The sequence below is a fragment of the Silene latifolia genome, chromosome 4 (assembly GCF_048544455.1).
Source record: "Silene latifolia isolate original U9 population chromosome 4, ASM4854445v1, whole genome shotgun sequence".
Lineage (NCBI taxonomy): Eukaryota > Viridiplantae > Streptophyta > Magnoliopsida > Caryophyllales > Caryophyllaceae > Silene > Silene latifolia.
In genome coordinates, this window is record NC_133529.1 from 68707264 (window position 1) to 68720375 (window position 13112).

At 40.5% G+C, this 13112-nt stretch overlaps 2 protein-coding genes across 2 annotated transcripts; both read left to right on the plus strand.

The window, feature by feature from the left end:
• The first annotated feature begins 337 nt into the window (after positions 1 to 337).
• Positions 338 to 1515, plus strand: LOC141651616 (uncharacterized). The gene is made up of 2 exons (XM_074459320.1): positions 338 to 589; positions 1054 to 1515. Exons 1-2 carry the CDS (start codon positions 338 to 340, stop codon positions 1513 to 1515), a joined length of 714 nt encoding a protein of 237 aa, XP_074315421.1.
• A 217-nt stretch (positions 1516 to 1732) lies between these two features.
• Positions 1733 to 2323, plus strand: LOC141651617 (uncharacterized). The gene has a single exon (XM_074459321.1). It carries the CDS (start codon positions 1733 to 1735, stop codon positions 2321 to 2323), a length of 591 nt encoding a protein of 196 aa, XP_074315422.1.
• Positions 2324 to 13112: the final 10789 nt, after the last annotated feature.

Below are 13112 nucleotides of genomic sequence, written 5' to 3' on the forward strand. Positions count from 1 at the left end.
GGTTCACTACGGTAGTCTAATGACTCAACTGCAAATAGTCTAGATAATTTACTGTGAGATGGATGTTGAAAGGTCCTTCCGGTCCACTTTCTATCCTAGATTTCCACTAACTTAACTTCCGTCCTCATTAGGGTAGTCTACTGTTCATAGCAGGTCTATTTAGTCCAATCTTCCGATCCAGGAATAAATTTAACCAGATTAAAGGGTAACTTAGAAGCGTGCACTCAACTAAGTCGATATTATAATTAAATTGCCATGGGTACAGATTCTCACAAATAAGTCATCTAGCCTATTCGCTACATCGTCACATTTCTACCATAGATCCCCTAATCCGAACATGAATGAATTTAGCTACATCTTCAGGGATGCTTCAGTAATCATTGAAGGTGATATTGTTGAGGCTGTGCAGGAATTTTTCATTTCTGGGCAATTGTTAAAACAGGTGAACTTCACTACTCTTACCCTGATCCCTATAAAAGCTCGTCCTGTTACAGTTGCTGACTTTAGACCTATTGCGTGTTGTAATGTTTTGTATAAAATCATTTCTAAGGTCCTGTGCAATAGGCTTGCTAAAGTTCTGCCTACTATTGTGAGTGAGTCCTAAAGTGCATTCATCCAGGGTAGGGACATTGTAGATAATATTTTGATATGTCATGACCTAGTTAGGCTTTATAAGAGGAAAGCCTGCTCTCCCAGAAGTATTATGAAGATAGACTTAAAGAAAGCATATGACTCAGTGGAGTGGAGTTTTATTGATCAAATGTTGAAGGCCTTACAATTTCCTAAGAGAATGATTAATTGGATTATGGCTTGTGTGACCACTCCTTGGTACACTATTTCTCTTAATGGCTCTTCTTTTGGGTATTTCCCTGGCAAGAGAGGGATTAGGCAGGGGGATCCCTTATCTCCCCTCCTATTCACCATCTGTATGGACTACCTAAGCACGGTGCTAAATGAGGTCACTGGCAGGGTTAACTTCAACTACCACCCCCTTTGCAGAACTTTAAAATTGACTCATCTATGCTTTGCTGACGATCTTTTGATGTTCATTAGGGAGATAGAACTTCCATTAAAGTGCTGCTAAGGGCTTTTGCTACTTTATCTTGCTCTTCTGGCTTAGAAATGAACACTGATAAATCTGACATTTATTTCAATGGTATGGAGCAAGGTGAGATAGACTATATTCTGAGTATTTCTGGGTTCAAACCTGGTGTCTTCCCATTTAGATATCTGGGGGTGCCCATTTCTCATAAAAGGATGGGTATTGGTGATTGCACCAGATTAATTGAGAAGGTGGTGGCTAGAATAAGGAGTTGGGGGGCTAAGAAATTGAGTTATGCAGGGAGACTTGTTCTCATAAAAGCTGTCCTAAGTCAGCTGCATTCCTATTGGACACGAATTTTTGTTATCCCTCTTACTGTAATTGATAGGATAGAAGGGATTTGTAGGAACTACCTCTGGTCTGGGTCTGATCAATATGTCAAAACTCCTTCTGTCAAATGGGATAATATTTGAAGGGATAAGAAACATGGTGGTCTGGGCATTGTTAATTCTAGATTATGGAACACTGCTGTGATAGGTAAGTACACCAGTTGGCTGGCTATGAAGAGTGACCATTTATGGCTTAGGTGGGTTTGTCATGTGTATATGAAAGGGAAGGAATGGTATGATTATAAACCCTCAGTTAATACGAGTTGGACTTGGCGCAAAAATTTGTCAAGTAAAGGACATAATGAAAGATGGTTTTGTTAATGGGACTTGGTCTTCACTGCCAGGAAGATATAGTGTGTCCAGTGGGTACAAGTGGCTTATGGGGCAGCAACAACCTGTGCATTGGTATCCTCTTATCTGGAACAGGACTCTGATTCCTAGACATGGTTTTATTGGCTGGCTTGTAGTTCAGGAACGTCTGATGACTAAGGATAGACTTCTTGCTTTTGGGATCATTACTGATGTGGCTTGTGCACTTTGCTCTATTCAGAATGAATCTTATCATCATCTTTTCTCTGAGTGTATTTTTAGCACACATTGCTGGGATCTCTTCAATGAGTGGATTGGCATTCAAATTCCTAAGGCTAGGGTGGTTGATTGGTTTCTTAAGTGGAGATGCAACTCTTTGATGAAGAAGCAGATTATTGGGGCTGCAATTGTGGCTCTTTGGTATCATATTTGGCATGCTAGGAATATTGCTCGACTGGAAGCTCGAGTGATGGCGCCTAGATACATTCTTAGTCAAGTGAAGCATGATATAAAAGGAAGATGTCAAGAGAGAAAATGGACAATGAAGATTAGTCATTTGCCGTGGGAACCAGTGTATGCTTAGTACTGATAACCTGATGTATTAGATCGAAAATGTTTTTGTAGTTTGGTGATCTTGTAAAACGTTAATTATTCCTATTATTAATATATTTTCACATTTTCACCAAAAAAATATATTAATATTGATGAATGAACTAATAATCAACATAATGAAACAATAATAATAGTGCATAAACAAATTAGGGCAGAAATTAAGGAATAGAGAAGCAGGAGATTAAAGGAACAAAGTACGAGATTAAGATTAAAAGGAGAGAACCAAGTGGTGTTAGTCCAGTGGTAGCCGGGTTAAACCTTGAAGCTTGCAGAAATGCAGGAGTTGAGAGGTCCCGGGTTCGACTCCCAGCTGGGGCGATGATCACTTGGCCACTGCAGCTCCCGAAGGGGGTGGCTTACACGGTCCATGTGGTGGTGCGGGAATGCATGGGCCCGAGGGGATTCAACCCCTCGTCATCAAAAAAAAAAAAAAAGATTCAAAGGAGAGAAAGATTACAATCACGAGAATTACGGCGTAAAGAACGACAAGATCCAAGCAATATAATCCGAAAGCAAAGTTTACAGTAGAAACGTTTAGGGAAAGAGAAAAGAGTAAGTGGCGTTCACAAGTGTTAAACGTAATTCCCCAGTGCTAATGACCTAATTATTCCAAGCTTAAATAGAAAATAACAAAGTCCATAACTAAAATAAGCAACACGGGTTAATTAAGGCCCGTGAAACTTCCAATCCTCTCGATCGAGTAGTTTGAGACAACTCGATCAAGGACTTCAGCGTATAAAACACTCGATTGAGCAGAAATGTTACTCGATCGAGGAAACCTGATATCCAGCATTTCGATTGGGTAAAGTGAAATACTCGATCGACCTCCTCAGCATGTGAAACCACTCGATCGACCAAGAAAACCATTCGATCGAGGGTTCTTCCTCCAAAAACAGCTTTAACTCGTTGTCGACTGCTTCGTTAACCATTCCTTCACGCATCCCAATGCAGTATCTCGCTCCAAAATTCCCGTCTCCTCAAAATGCATGCAAAACAGGACGAAAAGGGTACGATTCCACTATTTTCAGGTTCATTCCTACAAAACAAACAAAACGAACCAAAGCAGCCATTTCGGGGCATAATGCAATACAAACAGTGCAAAAGTACATGGAAATACGTGCAAAATAAGGCTAAAAAAACTATATAAAATGCACGTATCACTTCCCATGATGTCTCAACTCTCAAAGCTCCAAAAGGATGAATATAGGTGAAAGGATAGAGAGGTGACGGCATCTAGTTTTAGGAGAAAAGAAATGAAATGATTTTGGGTTTCACGATATCGCGATATATATTTTACCGCTGAACTCCAGTTACTCGATCGAGTAAATGACTTACTCGATCGAGTGGCCTCTACTCGATTGAGTGGCTGAGCTACTCGATCGAGTAGCCACCGCTAGATCGAGTCTCCTACTCTCAAAGGTTACTATGACGTAAGACTAAACTCGAGAGGTTAACAAAGGTCTAGACATGCGTCTAAGGTCAGTCAACGACGGTCAACGGGTCCCTAAAAGAATGGGTATTACAGTCTTCCCCCCTTAAAAAGCACTTCGTCCCCGAAATTCAACTCATCATCCCCCACGACACCAGGTGAAACGTGAACTAACTCAACTGACAACCATCACCCCGACAAAGACAAGTACAACCGTTCCGAAATATCACCCATCTATGTACGCCCACCACCTATCATCATCATCTACCTTAGCAACTTACCATCCAATACGACCTCCTATCGAGTCATCAAACATGCATTATTCACGAGAACACACTAACACAAACCGTTAATTCCACTTACTAACCGAATTTTAACATTGCACGATTCCATACGCCATACACAACATACTCACCTGATACAACTATTCTATTTACCCAACCAACAATTATTCATTAACAACAATTTGTTACGAATCAACAAAGTACAGTAAATTATCAGCCACTTATACAATAAGCAAATTAACATTCATTTTAAATTAACTCCCCAACATTTGTATTATTTCCTTAAATCATTTATATTACTGAACAATGTAACAATTCAATTACTTAACAAATTCACTTAACATCCACGTGCATTAGCTAACGTACAAAGTTTAATCTTAAGCAAACAAAATGGTTAAACAACCCAAAATGGATTACAACAATATGGTGAACTTTACCAACAATTACTAACAATTACTCAAGATGTGATATTTTTGTCATAATTTGTCATTTTTCTTCACGCGACATTACTCTTTCCCTCTTAAAAAGGAACTTCGTCCCCGAAGTTCACCTTCAAGACGGGCTGTAAACATTACTTGGAATGATAACTCCACACTATCTTGACATTACGAAACCATGTTAACATACTTTAAGTCCAACCCCTATCATAGCACGTCATTGACATCACGTAGGCAATGTTTATACATGTGCATCTAATTTAGGAGACAAACGATAAAGGAATTCATGAAACGCAGCGGCATAAAACCAAATGTTATATGAAAATCAATTACTTGTTTTGTAACATGAATACACAACATATATCAAGTTCGAGATTATCAGTCACGATGATAAAGCTTACTACCCTTAAGAAAACCTAGCAATGAGTTGAAAACATGGCATCTCGTGTGATTAACATAACCACCTTTTTTTATAACACATAGAATTCAATAAAAAAGTATAGAGAAGCATAACTATTAAACACGGCACAAGATATGAGTATATAACTTCTCCTTCGCAAAAGCTAAAGAACGGAACATATGGTCAACAGGGCTACTCGATCGAGTCCGGGATAGGCTACTCGATCGAGTAAGGCGTACTCGATCGAGTACCCTGAAGTCAGTATACTGCCTTGGTCACATCTAGCAGATACTCGATCGAGTGAGGGGCACTCGATCGAGTGTCCACTGGTTAGATCACCCCCAACGTCAACACCAAAATGAAGAAATCATAAGCGAACTCCGGGATTTCATCCCGGCATCATTCACCTGCACTACGAGTCCAACAATCCAGCAAAGTACGACCTTATGGCCAGATACAAATCAAATAAATCCAATGTATGAGGAAACCAAAAGAAAACAAGTATCCCAAGTCTGCTAAACAACAAGAAAAAGCAATCAATCGAGGTCACCACTTCGATCCTCTAACATCTCCTCATCTACTCCTCCTCCACCAGACGTGTCGGCTCCTGCTGTGCCCTCACCTGTGGTAGCTCCTGCACCTGAGTCTCCTCCTACTCGCCATGGTGCCAAACAACCGAAAGGATAACTCCTAGGCTCCCCCCATGTAGCCGGGTCTACTCCATAAGAGTGGAAGACCCCACTATCATCCCCAACACCTCTCCACCAAATTGGTTGGGCCAGGTTGGTCCCAATGCCCTGCACGTATGCCATCTCATGAAGGTTCCTGAGCGTCAACGCGTTGGATACCCTCTCGGTGAGCTCACTCACCTGCATCACGGGACTGAAGGAAGAAGGGTAACTCGGGTACTGGTACTGTGGAGTCACGGGCTGCACGGGATGAGTCTCTCCACCCCTCTCTCTCACTCGTCTGGGACCCCTTCCTACTCTAGGTAGCTTATCCTCAATTCTAGCCTGGTCCCCCTTGGTCGGCTCTGATATAACCTCCAAAAGACCATTATCAATAAGATAGTACTGCCGGTTAGGGGCAGCCTCATCGTCATCGGAGTCCGATGCAACTACCACCGCTGTCAAAGGATCCATCATAGGGAGGTGCTCTGGGTCAGGCAGTCTCATCCAACTCATACCCCACACCCTCCAGGCTAACCCACCATCTTCCAAAGTCCTCAACCATTTCTGGTCGAGGAAGTAATCTCTATCCAAGGTGGGCACAACTGTGACCATAGGTGTGAGGGCCGAAGAGGCCTCAAAGGTAGTCAACCGCTCAGCTAACCGTGTGGCAATAACACCACAACTCAAGTACCGGGTCGAAGAGGTGGCCATCAAGGCCAAGCTAGCACAAACGATGGCTGGGGCACTAAAGGAGACACTCTGTGCTCGGGTGGGGTTCAGATAGGTGACCAACAACATAACCTCATGTGAGTTCAACTTACTCACATCCCTTCTATCGTACAACAAACAGGTCAAAGCTCGGAGGAAGATCTTCAAAGTGACATGTTGAACATCATTAATCAACATATTACTCAAAGTAGGGGCAGGCTTACTAGTGAAATAGGGCATATAACTACTAGCCCCAGTCGGGATGTCCCTTAGAGATCCCTTCTCAGGTCGAGCAAGTCCAAGGTGAGAAGCAAACTTGTCCATGGACAAGAGAAAACTGGTGTTCATAAGACGAAACTCTACGGTCTTAGCTACCGCATCATAATAAAAAGAGCTCATAAACTCCAAGGTCAAGAAAGGGTAAGAGTGCTTCCTAAGATGATAAAACCCCGCCAAACCCAAGGTCTCAAAGATATACCTCACGTCTACCTCTATCTTCAGGTCATCAAGGATGTTAGTGTCGATACATCTAGTAGGTTTCATACGGCGCTTCGGTAACTCAACAAAGGCATCTCTTTGCTTAAATTCAGCAAAGACAATGGTAGGATATACTCAGGAACTGGTGGGACAACAAGTCCCTGACTCCCCTCTCCTACTTCAGGCTCAGAGGCCCTCAATCTCTTACTCTGACGGGTCACAGCTGCGGCTCTTGGCATCTGTTTCAACATGTTTTTAGCCACACCGAACGGATAATTACTTGATCAAAAGAAATTTTCAAAGAATACTCATGGATCGATAAACAACAAGTTTAAGTAACTTTTATAAGACAACCAACAATTTCCAAAACATGTTACTCTCATATTTTATAAAAGATTGTTTCGTAGTTTTCAAAACACAAAATTCTAACCATTACTAGAAAGGTTGGGATCTTAATCCCCCAAAAATAGCTTCACAAAAGATCATTGTCATAAAGATTTGGGGCGAAATTCAGTTTGGGGCACTTTTAAGACGGAGTTTCAAGACGAAAATTTTGAGTGAAATTAACCAAAATCAACACCAGCCATGGTATTAATAACATCCCTTTAGTCTATTTCCCCCCTTTTTGCTAAGCAAAAGATGAACAAAATCAAGTTTGTAAGACAAACCCTAGAAATTTCGGTCCCCAATTATATCCCCAAATCAATTGGATTTTGCAATTTCTAGCATCAACAACAACGAATTAAAGAAATTTTACCAAAATACAACAACTATAATCAAAATCCATAAGTACAAATCGAATTTTCAGAAAAATCAACACTTTTACATGCTACTAATTGATTAAAAACAAAGAAAGAGAGTAGCAATCTTACCTTGAATGGGTTTGCAAAAGGATTGAACGAATTAACAAGAAGATTTCAACCACAAATACCCAAGAATTTGAGAGAAAAGAAGTTTTAAGGAGAGTTTAGGGTTTGGAGTAAGAAGAGAAATAGAAAGGAATGAAATAAATAAGGCATATGTATTCCGTCCAATTACGTGTACTATAGCAACTTACTTGATCGAGTGACTCGGTTACTCGATCAAGTGGCCTCTACTCAATCGAGTTGGAGTTTCTCGATCGAGTTTCCGCTGGCAGTTCCAACGATTTTGATCCAATAACCAAACTACTAGATCGAGTAAGGTCTACTCGGTCGTGTAGGCACTCGGTCATGTAGGCACTCGTACTCGGTCGAATAAGACTAGGAACAAGGTCAAAGGTTACGAATTTGGATAACGGTTCCTGCAAAATAACAACTTGCTCCGAGTCCAAGATGCACTTGGCACTTGGCACTCGTCACTGAATATTTCCCATACAATCACTATCAATTAGCACTACCCACATGTATCACGATTACCTCAACCGAACACTACACATATATCATCCAATCATGTACCAACATTTACAAATTCATCCAACTATGGCATACTTCAACTCACATGTACATATGTAACAACAATATTATCCTACTTTATTCACGCATATCCAGGTCTGATCGTTCAACATGTGATTATAACATATTAAACATTTCGTTCGACAAATCAACTATTACTTATTACCCATGCTTGCCCTATTGCTTGGCATATCACAACAATTCGACAATCACAATTTACGATTCACATTGCTACACTTATTCACCAAAAGCATACAAATCATTTATCTGTCAAATCCCACAGCATCATATAACAATTAACACTATTTGAAGCACATACATAGAGATTTACAATCATTACCACCATCACATTATCAGATACCCTTACGCAACTTTCGACACATCCACCAATCTCTATCATATACACCCGCACTCCCAGCTATTCACAACACTTGCACGATCTATCACTACCACTTGCACACACCAGATATTACCACAGACTCAAACAAAACTATATCTACTATACATACCACACACAACTAAACGCACACAATTCCCGACTCAATATTCCTATTCAAAGTGGCTGGCTTAAGCATATTGGGGCCAAGATTTTGAAATGAGGGAGCCTTCTCACCCAAAACCACGAAATTTCCGAGGCTCCCAACATACATACACAAGGTTCATTTTATTAGACTCACTACGTTCATTAGGCTCATTAGTTACAGGTTCCAAAACCGTCTCTCTCATACCACTTTGTAACACCCCCATCTACCAAAGAGCCTTAACAAGACCTTCCCCAGCAGATAAGGGCGTTACCATCTCGGTTGCCCGAGGAATAGTAATTATCAAATGTCGATAAGAGAACAATTATGTTTATTTACAAGTTATTAACAAAAGAAAAGATACAACTCGTGACATCTATCAACTACGTGAAACTATCTCTGCCATGACTCGTGGTAGACTCGTCCCTCCAAGCACCCAGCTATGATCCAGATATAAACCTGCTAAGACCGACTGCTCACCATAATGGATCACGGCAGACACAACACAAGAAGAAAATACAACAACACCACACAAGGTCAGTAACTGAAGGCATACACAAAGCTAGACACAACAAACATACACACATCACCTTCCCCAATCACGCACACTCCTCTGACTGCCCGAAGGTCCAGTCCTGCCAGATTACCAATCGCAACCGGTAATCCTCGCCGCCAGTGGGGGACCGCAGCCGTACCCACCAAATCCCTGCTCATCAATCCCGAGCGAAAACCCATGTTCCTTAATGTGCACATCCCCTCCTGAGGCGGGTTCCACAGGGGGCGAATCAAGGGCGTGAAGCCACTCCCGCAAGTGACTCCACTTAGCCGAGGACGCGCCTCACAAACCAGAGACAAACAAACAACAACCAACTACAACCAATCCACACTACCAATCACAATACCAAATACAACCAAACTCTACAACCAACATACTAAACAACCAATAGTACTGAGTAGGAAAACCTACCTTTAGGGATCCGCAGCCACACCGCATACAACCACAAGATGACAAACAACCACCACAACCACCTATTACAAACAGTATGACAATCTATTACTACTACCATAACCACTGACAGAAACAAGGAAGATGACGATGATGATGACAACATACCTATACATAGCATTCCGGCGATAAGACCGCTACCCGACTCATGCTTCCCTTCCCATGGTGTCTCAACTCTCAAAAGCTCCAAAAGGATGAATATAGGTAAAAGGATAGAGAGGTGACGACATCTAGGTTTAGGAGAAAAGAAATGAAATGATTTTGGGTTTCACGATATAGCGATATATATGTTACCGCTGAACTCCAGTTACTCGATCGAGTAAATGACTTACTCGATCGAGTGGCCTCTACTCGATCGCGTGGCTGAGCTACTCGATCGAGTAGCCTCCGCTAGATCGAGTCTCCTACTCTCAAAGGTTACTATGACGTAAGACTAAACTCGAGAGGTTAACAAAGGTCTAGACATGCGTCTAATGTCAGTCAACGACGGTCAACGGGTCCCTAAAACGACGGGTATTACAGTCGTATAGCTGATCGTCGCAGCTAGACATGTATTTTTGTACATTTACTTTGCTTTCGGGCATGAGCTCGAATTTTGTTGTATATATGAACATTTTGCTGTCTATATATGATGGCCTGCGAGCCATTTGCTGCTGCTGGGTGTAAAATCTATCGTACCTGAAGGTTAGCTTGGAAACAAATTTGACATATTGACGGTTTACGTCGTCGTGCTGCCGAAATTCACATAGAAAATTGCAAGCAAAAAATACATGTAGCAAATTAAGAATTTAAAATCGGCCTAAACAGCACAAAATGCAATTTGACCAAGTCGAAAATGTAGAAATGTAGAAATAAAAGTAAAAAAAGAAAAAAAGTGGTGCCCCATAGTGAGCATGAAAAAATAACTCGACGCGCGACAAAGAAAGTAAAAAAAGATAAAAAAGTGGTGCCTTATAGTGAGCATGAAAAAAATGACTCGACACGCGACAGACAACGCGAGTTCTTCCCCCTAAAAAAATCAAATGAGAAAGTAAGCGTAAAAGAATTGAAAAAAATAAAAATAAAAAAAATGTGAGGGAGCGAAATGATTCCCAAAAAATAAAAAAACAAATGAAATGAGTAAGTGTGCTTGTGACGGAATATGAAATGACGATATCGTCTCGAAAACCGAACCTGCGTTGGAATTGGATTCCGCAACACAATAAGAGTAGAAATTTGGTGAGGAAAGAAAATTTCCGAATTTACCAAATATATTCCTATAGGTATAGGAAACAATAAATAAAACAGGAATAGGAAAGATCCTCCGCGGAAATTAGCAGAGAATATAGTTGGGGAGGAGGCACAGCAAGAGTTGCGACGCTTCCAAAGGGTGCAGCTGTTGCTGCGTTTTCTCTTGAGCTGGTCTCTTCCTGAGCAGAATTAGGAAAGGCCGAATAGTATAAATAGAGGCCTTGGGTTAGCTTCTATTCTCATAATTCTCCTTTCTATTACTCCGTAGCTCATCAAATATATATAATTTCTCTCAAAATAATATTTCCAAAAAATGGACGCTTTTGAATCTCGACTCAAAGAATGGACCAATGAGTTTTCGAACACAGAGAAGCATGACATGGGTATTTTTGGATCGATTATCAGTTTTAAGCAAGTAAAAGTTGTAAGACCGTTTCTTGATGCTTGTCTTGAATATTGGAACCCCGATTATCACGTATTTGCGTTCCTCGGAGGCGAAATTTGTCCTTTTCCCGAAGAATTTACAGCGATTGGAGTGTGGGTTACAGAAAATCTTCCGGCCTTACCATCTAGCTCCCAAGGATATAAAAAAAAATTTAGGGACCTTCTAGGACTGACCAAGGCTGTAATACCACAGGTTTTTGGTTGCAGGTAACTCGGTCGAGTAGGGCTTACTCGGCCGAGTTGGTTGTCGGGCGTCTTATGTTGGGTTCTGGAACGTCAAAACTCGATTAAGTAGGCAAGTACTCAGTCAAGTTTGGCTAACTCGATCGAGTAGGTTCTGTACTCGGTCAAGTTGCCGGTCTAACGAGGGTTTTTCCGCGGTTTTGATTTTTATGATTGGGGAAGTATAAAAAGTTGTTTCAGTAGTTCTGAATCATTTTCTAATCATTTGTTTTAAACCTAAACTACGTACATCTTCCCAAATCATTCTAATCATTACTAAGCCAAATTCAAGGGGGTTTTCAGATCGTTCCTTCGCGTCGATTCTTTGGTAAGCTGTGTACTTTTGTCCTTATGGTTATAGTGTTATGATTGTTTAACCCTAATTAGATTTGTTGGGGGAATTACGGTAGATTTTGATGGTATGATATATGTATAGGTGACGAGTTCGTAGAAGAGCCTTTCTGATCTTGTTGTTGTGATTGTCCGGATTGCAAATAAGGTAGGGTTTTCCTTACTCAGTCGATTATGTAATTATTTATGTGTATTGCGGTTGTTATTGCTTTGTTACCATTGTTGTTGAGATTGGTTGGAGGAGATGGTGATGGTTGCGGTTGAGATTGTTTTGTGAGCCATGTCGAGAGATGGTCTCATTCCCATGTTCGCCTCTTGTGTCTCTCGTCACAAGGGGGTGTGCACATTAATGATCTGGGTTCGCTCGTTGCGATGAACGGGAATTTGGTGGGCAATGTTGGAAATCTATATCTCATTACTTAACATATTCTTATATGTTTCAAATTTATTTAGTCATAAAATAAATTCTAGATCTTATGCATGCAAACTAAAATAAATAACTGAAGAAATCATTTTCTCACCATATGAATTTCGGTCAAATGGGCACCAACAAGATCTCCTTCTTGTTAGTTCTTGAGCTTTCCAATGTTGGATGAACATACATGACCTCAAAATAGAAGCCCTCCAATTAGTTGCACCCAAGACTATCCCTCAAACCCACAACCTAATATGTACTAGATATTTATATTGTGGTTTACCTTAAAATTGATTACTAATACTCATATATTACATTAATAATTTTAGTAATCTTTTGAATAAATTTGAATCAAAAACTCATCTTTTTGATGAGGATTAAAGAGAGAGAAGAGAGGAAAAATACATGAACTTTTTGCATGTGTTATGTGAATGAATGATAATGAATTAAGAGAATAAAATTTCTCTATATTCCCCACCACAAAACCGGTGGCCTTAGTGTATATTAGTACCATTATTATTTTTCTTTTTGTCTTCACAAGACAAATAGGTGTAAGCCTTTTGCATTGTCATGTCACTATCATGCAATTTGGACAAATGAATAAGACAAATGGAAAAAGACAAAACATCTCACAATGCCCACCAATTTCGGTTTATGTGTGTGTAATATGGAGTCCATTTTATTTTTGTCAATTGTACAATTGTATGTCATGTGACAGCATGTGACATGTCT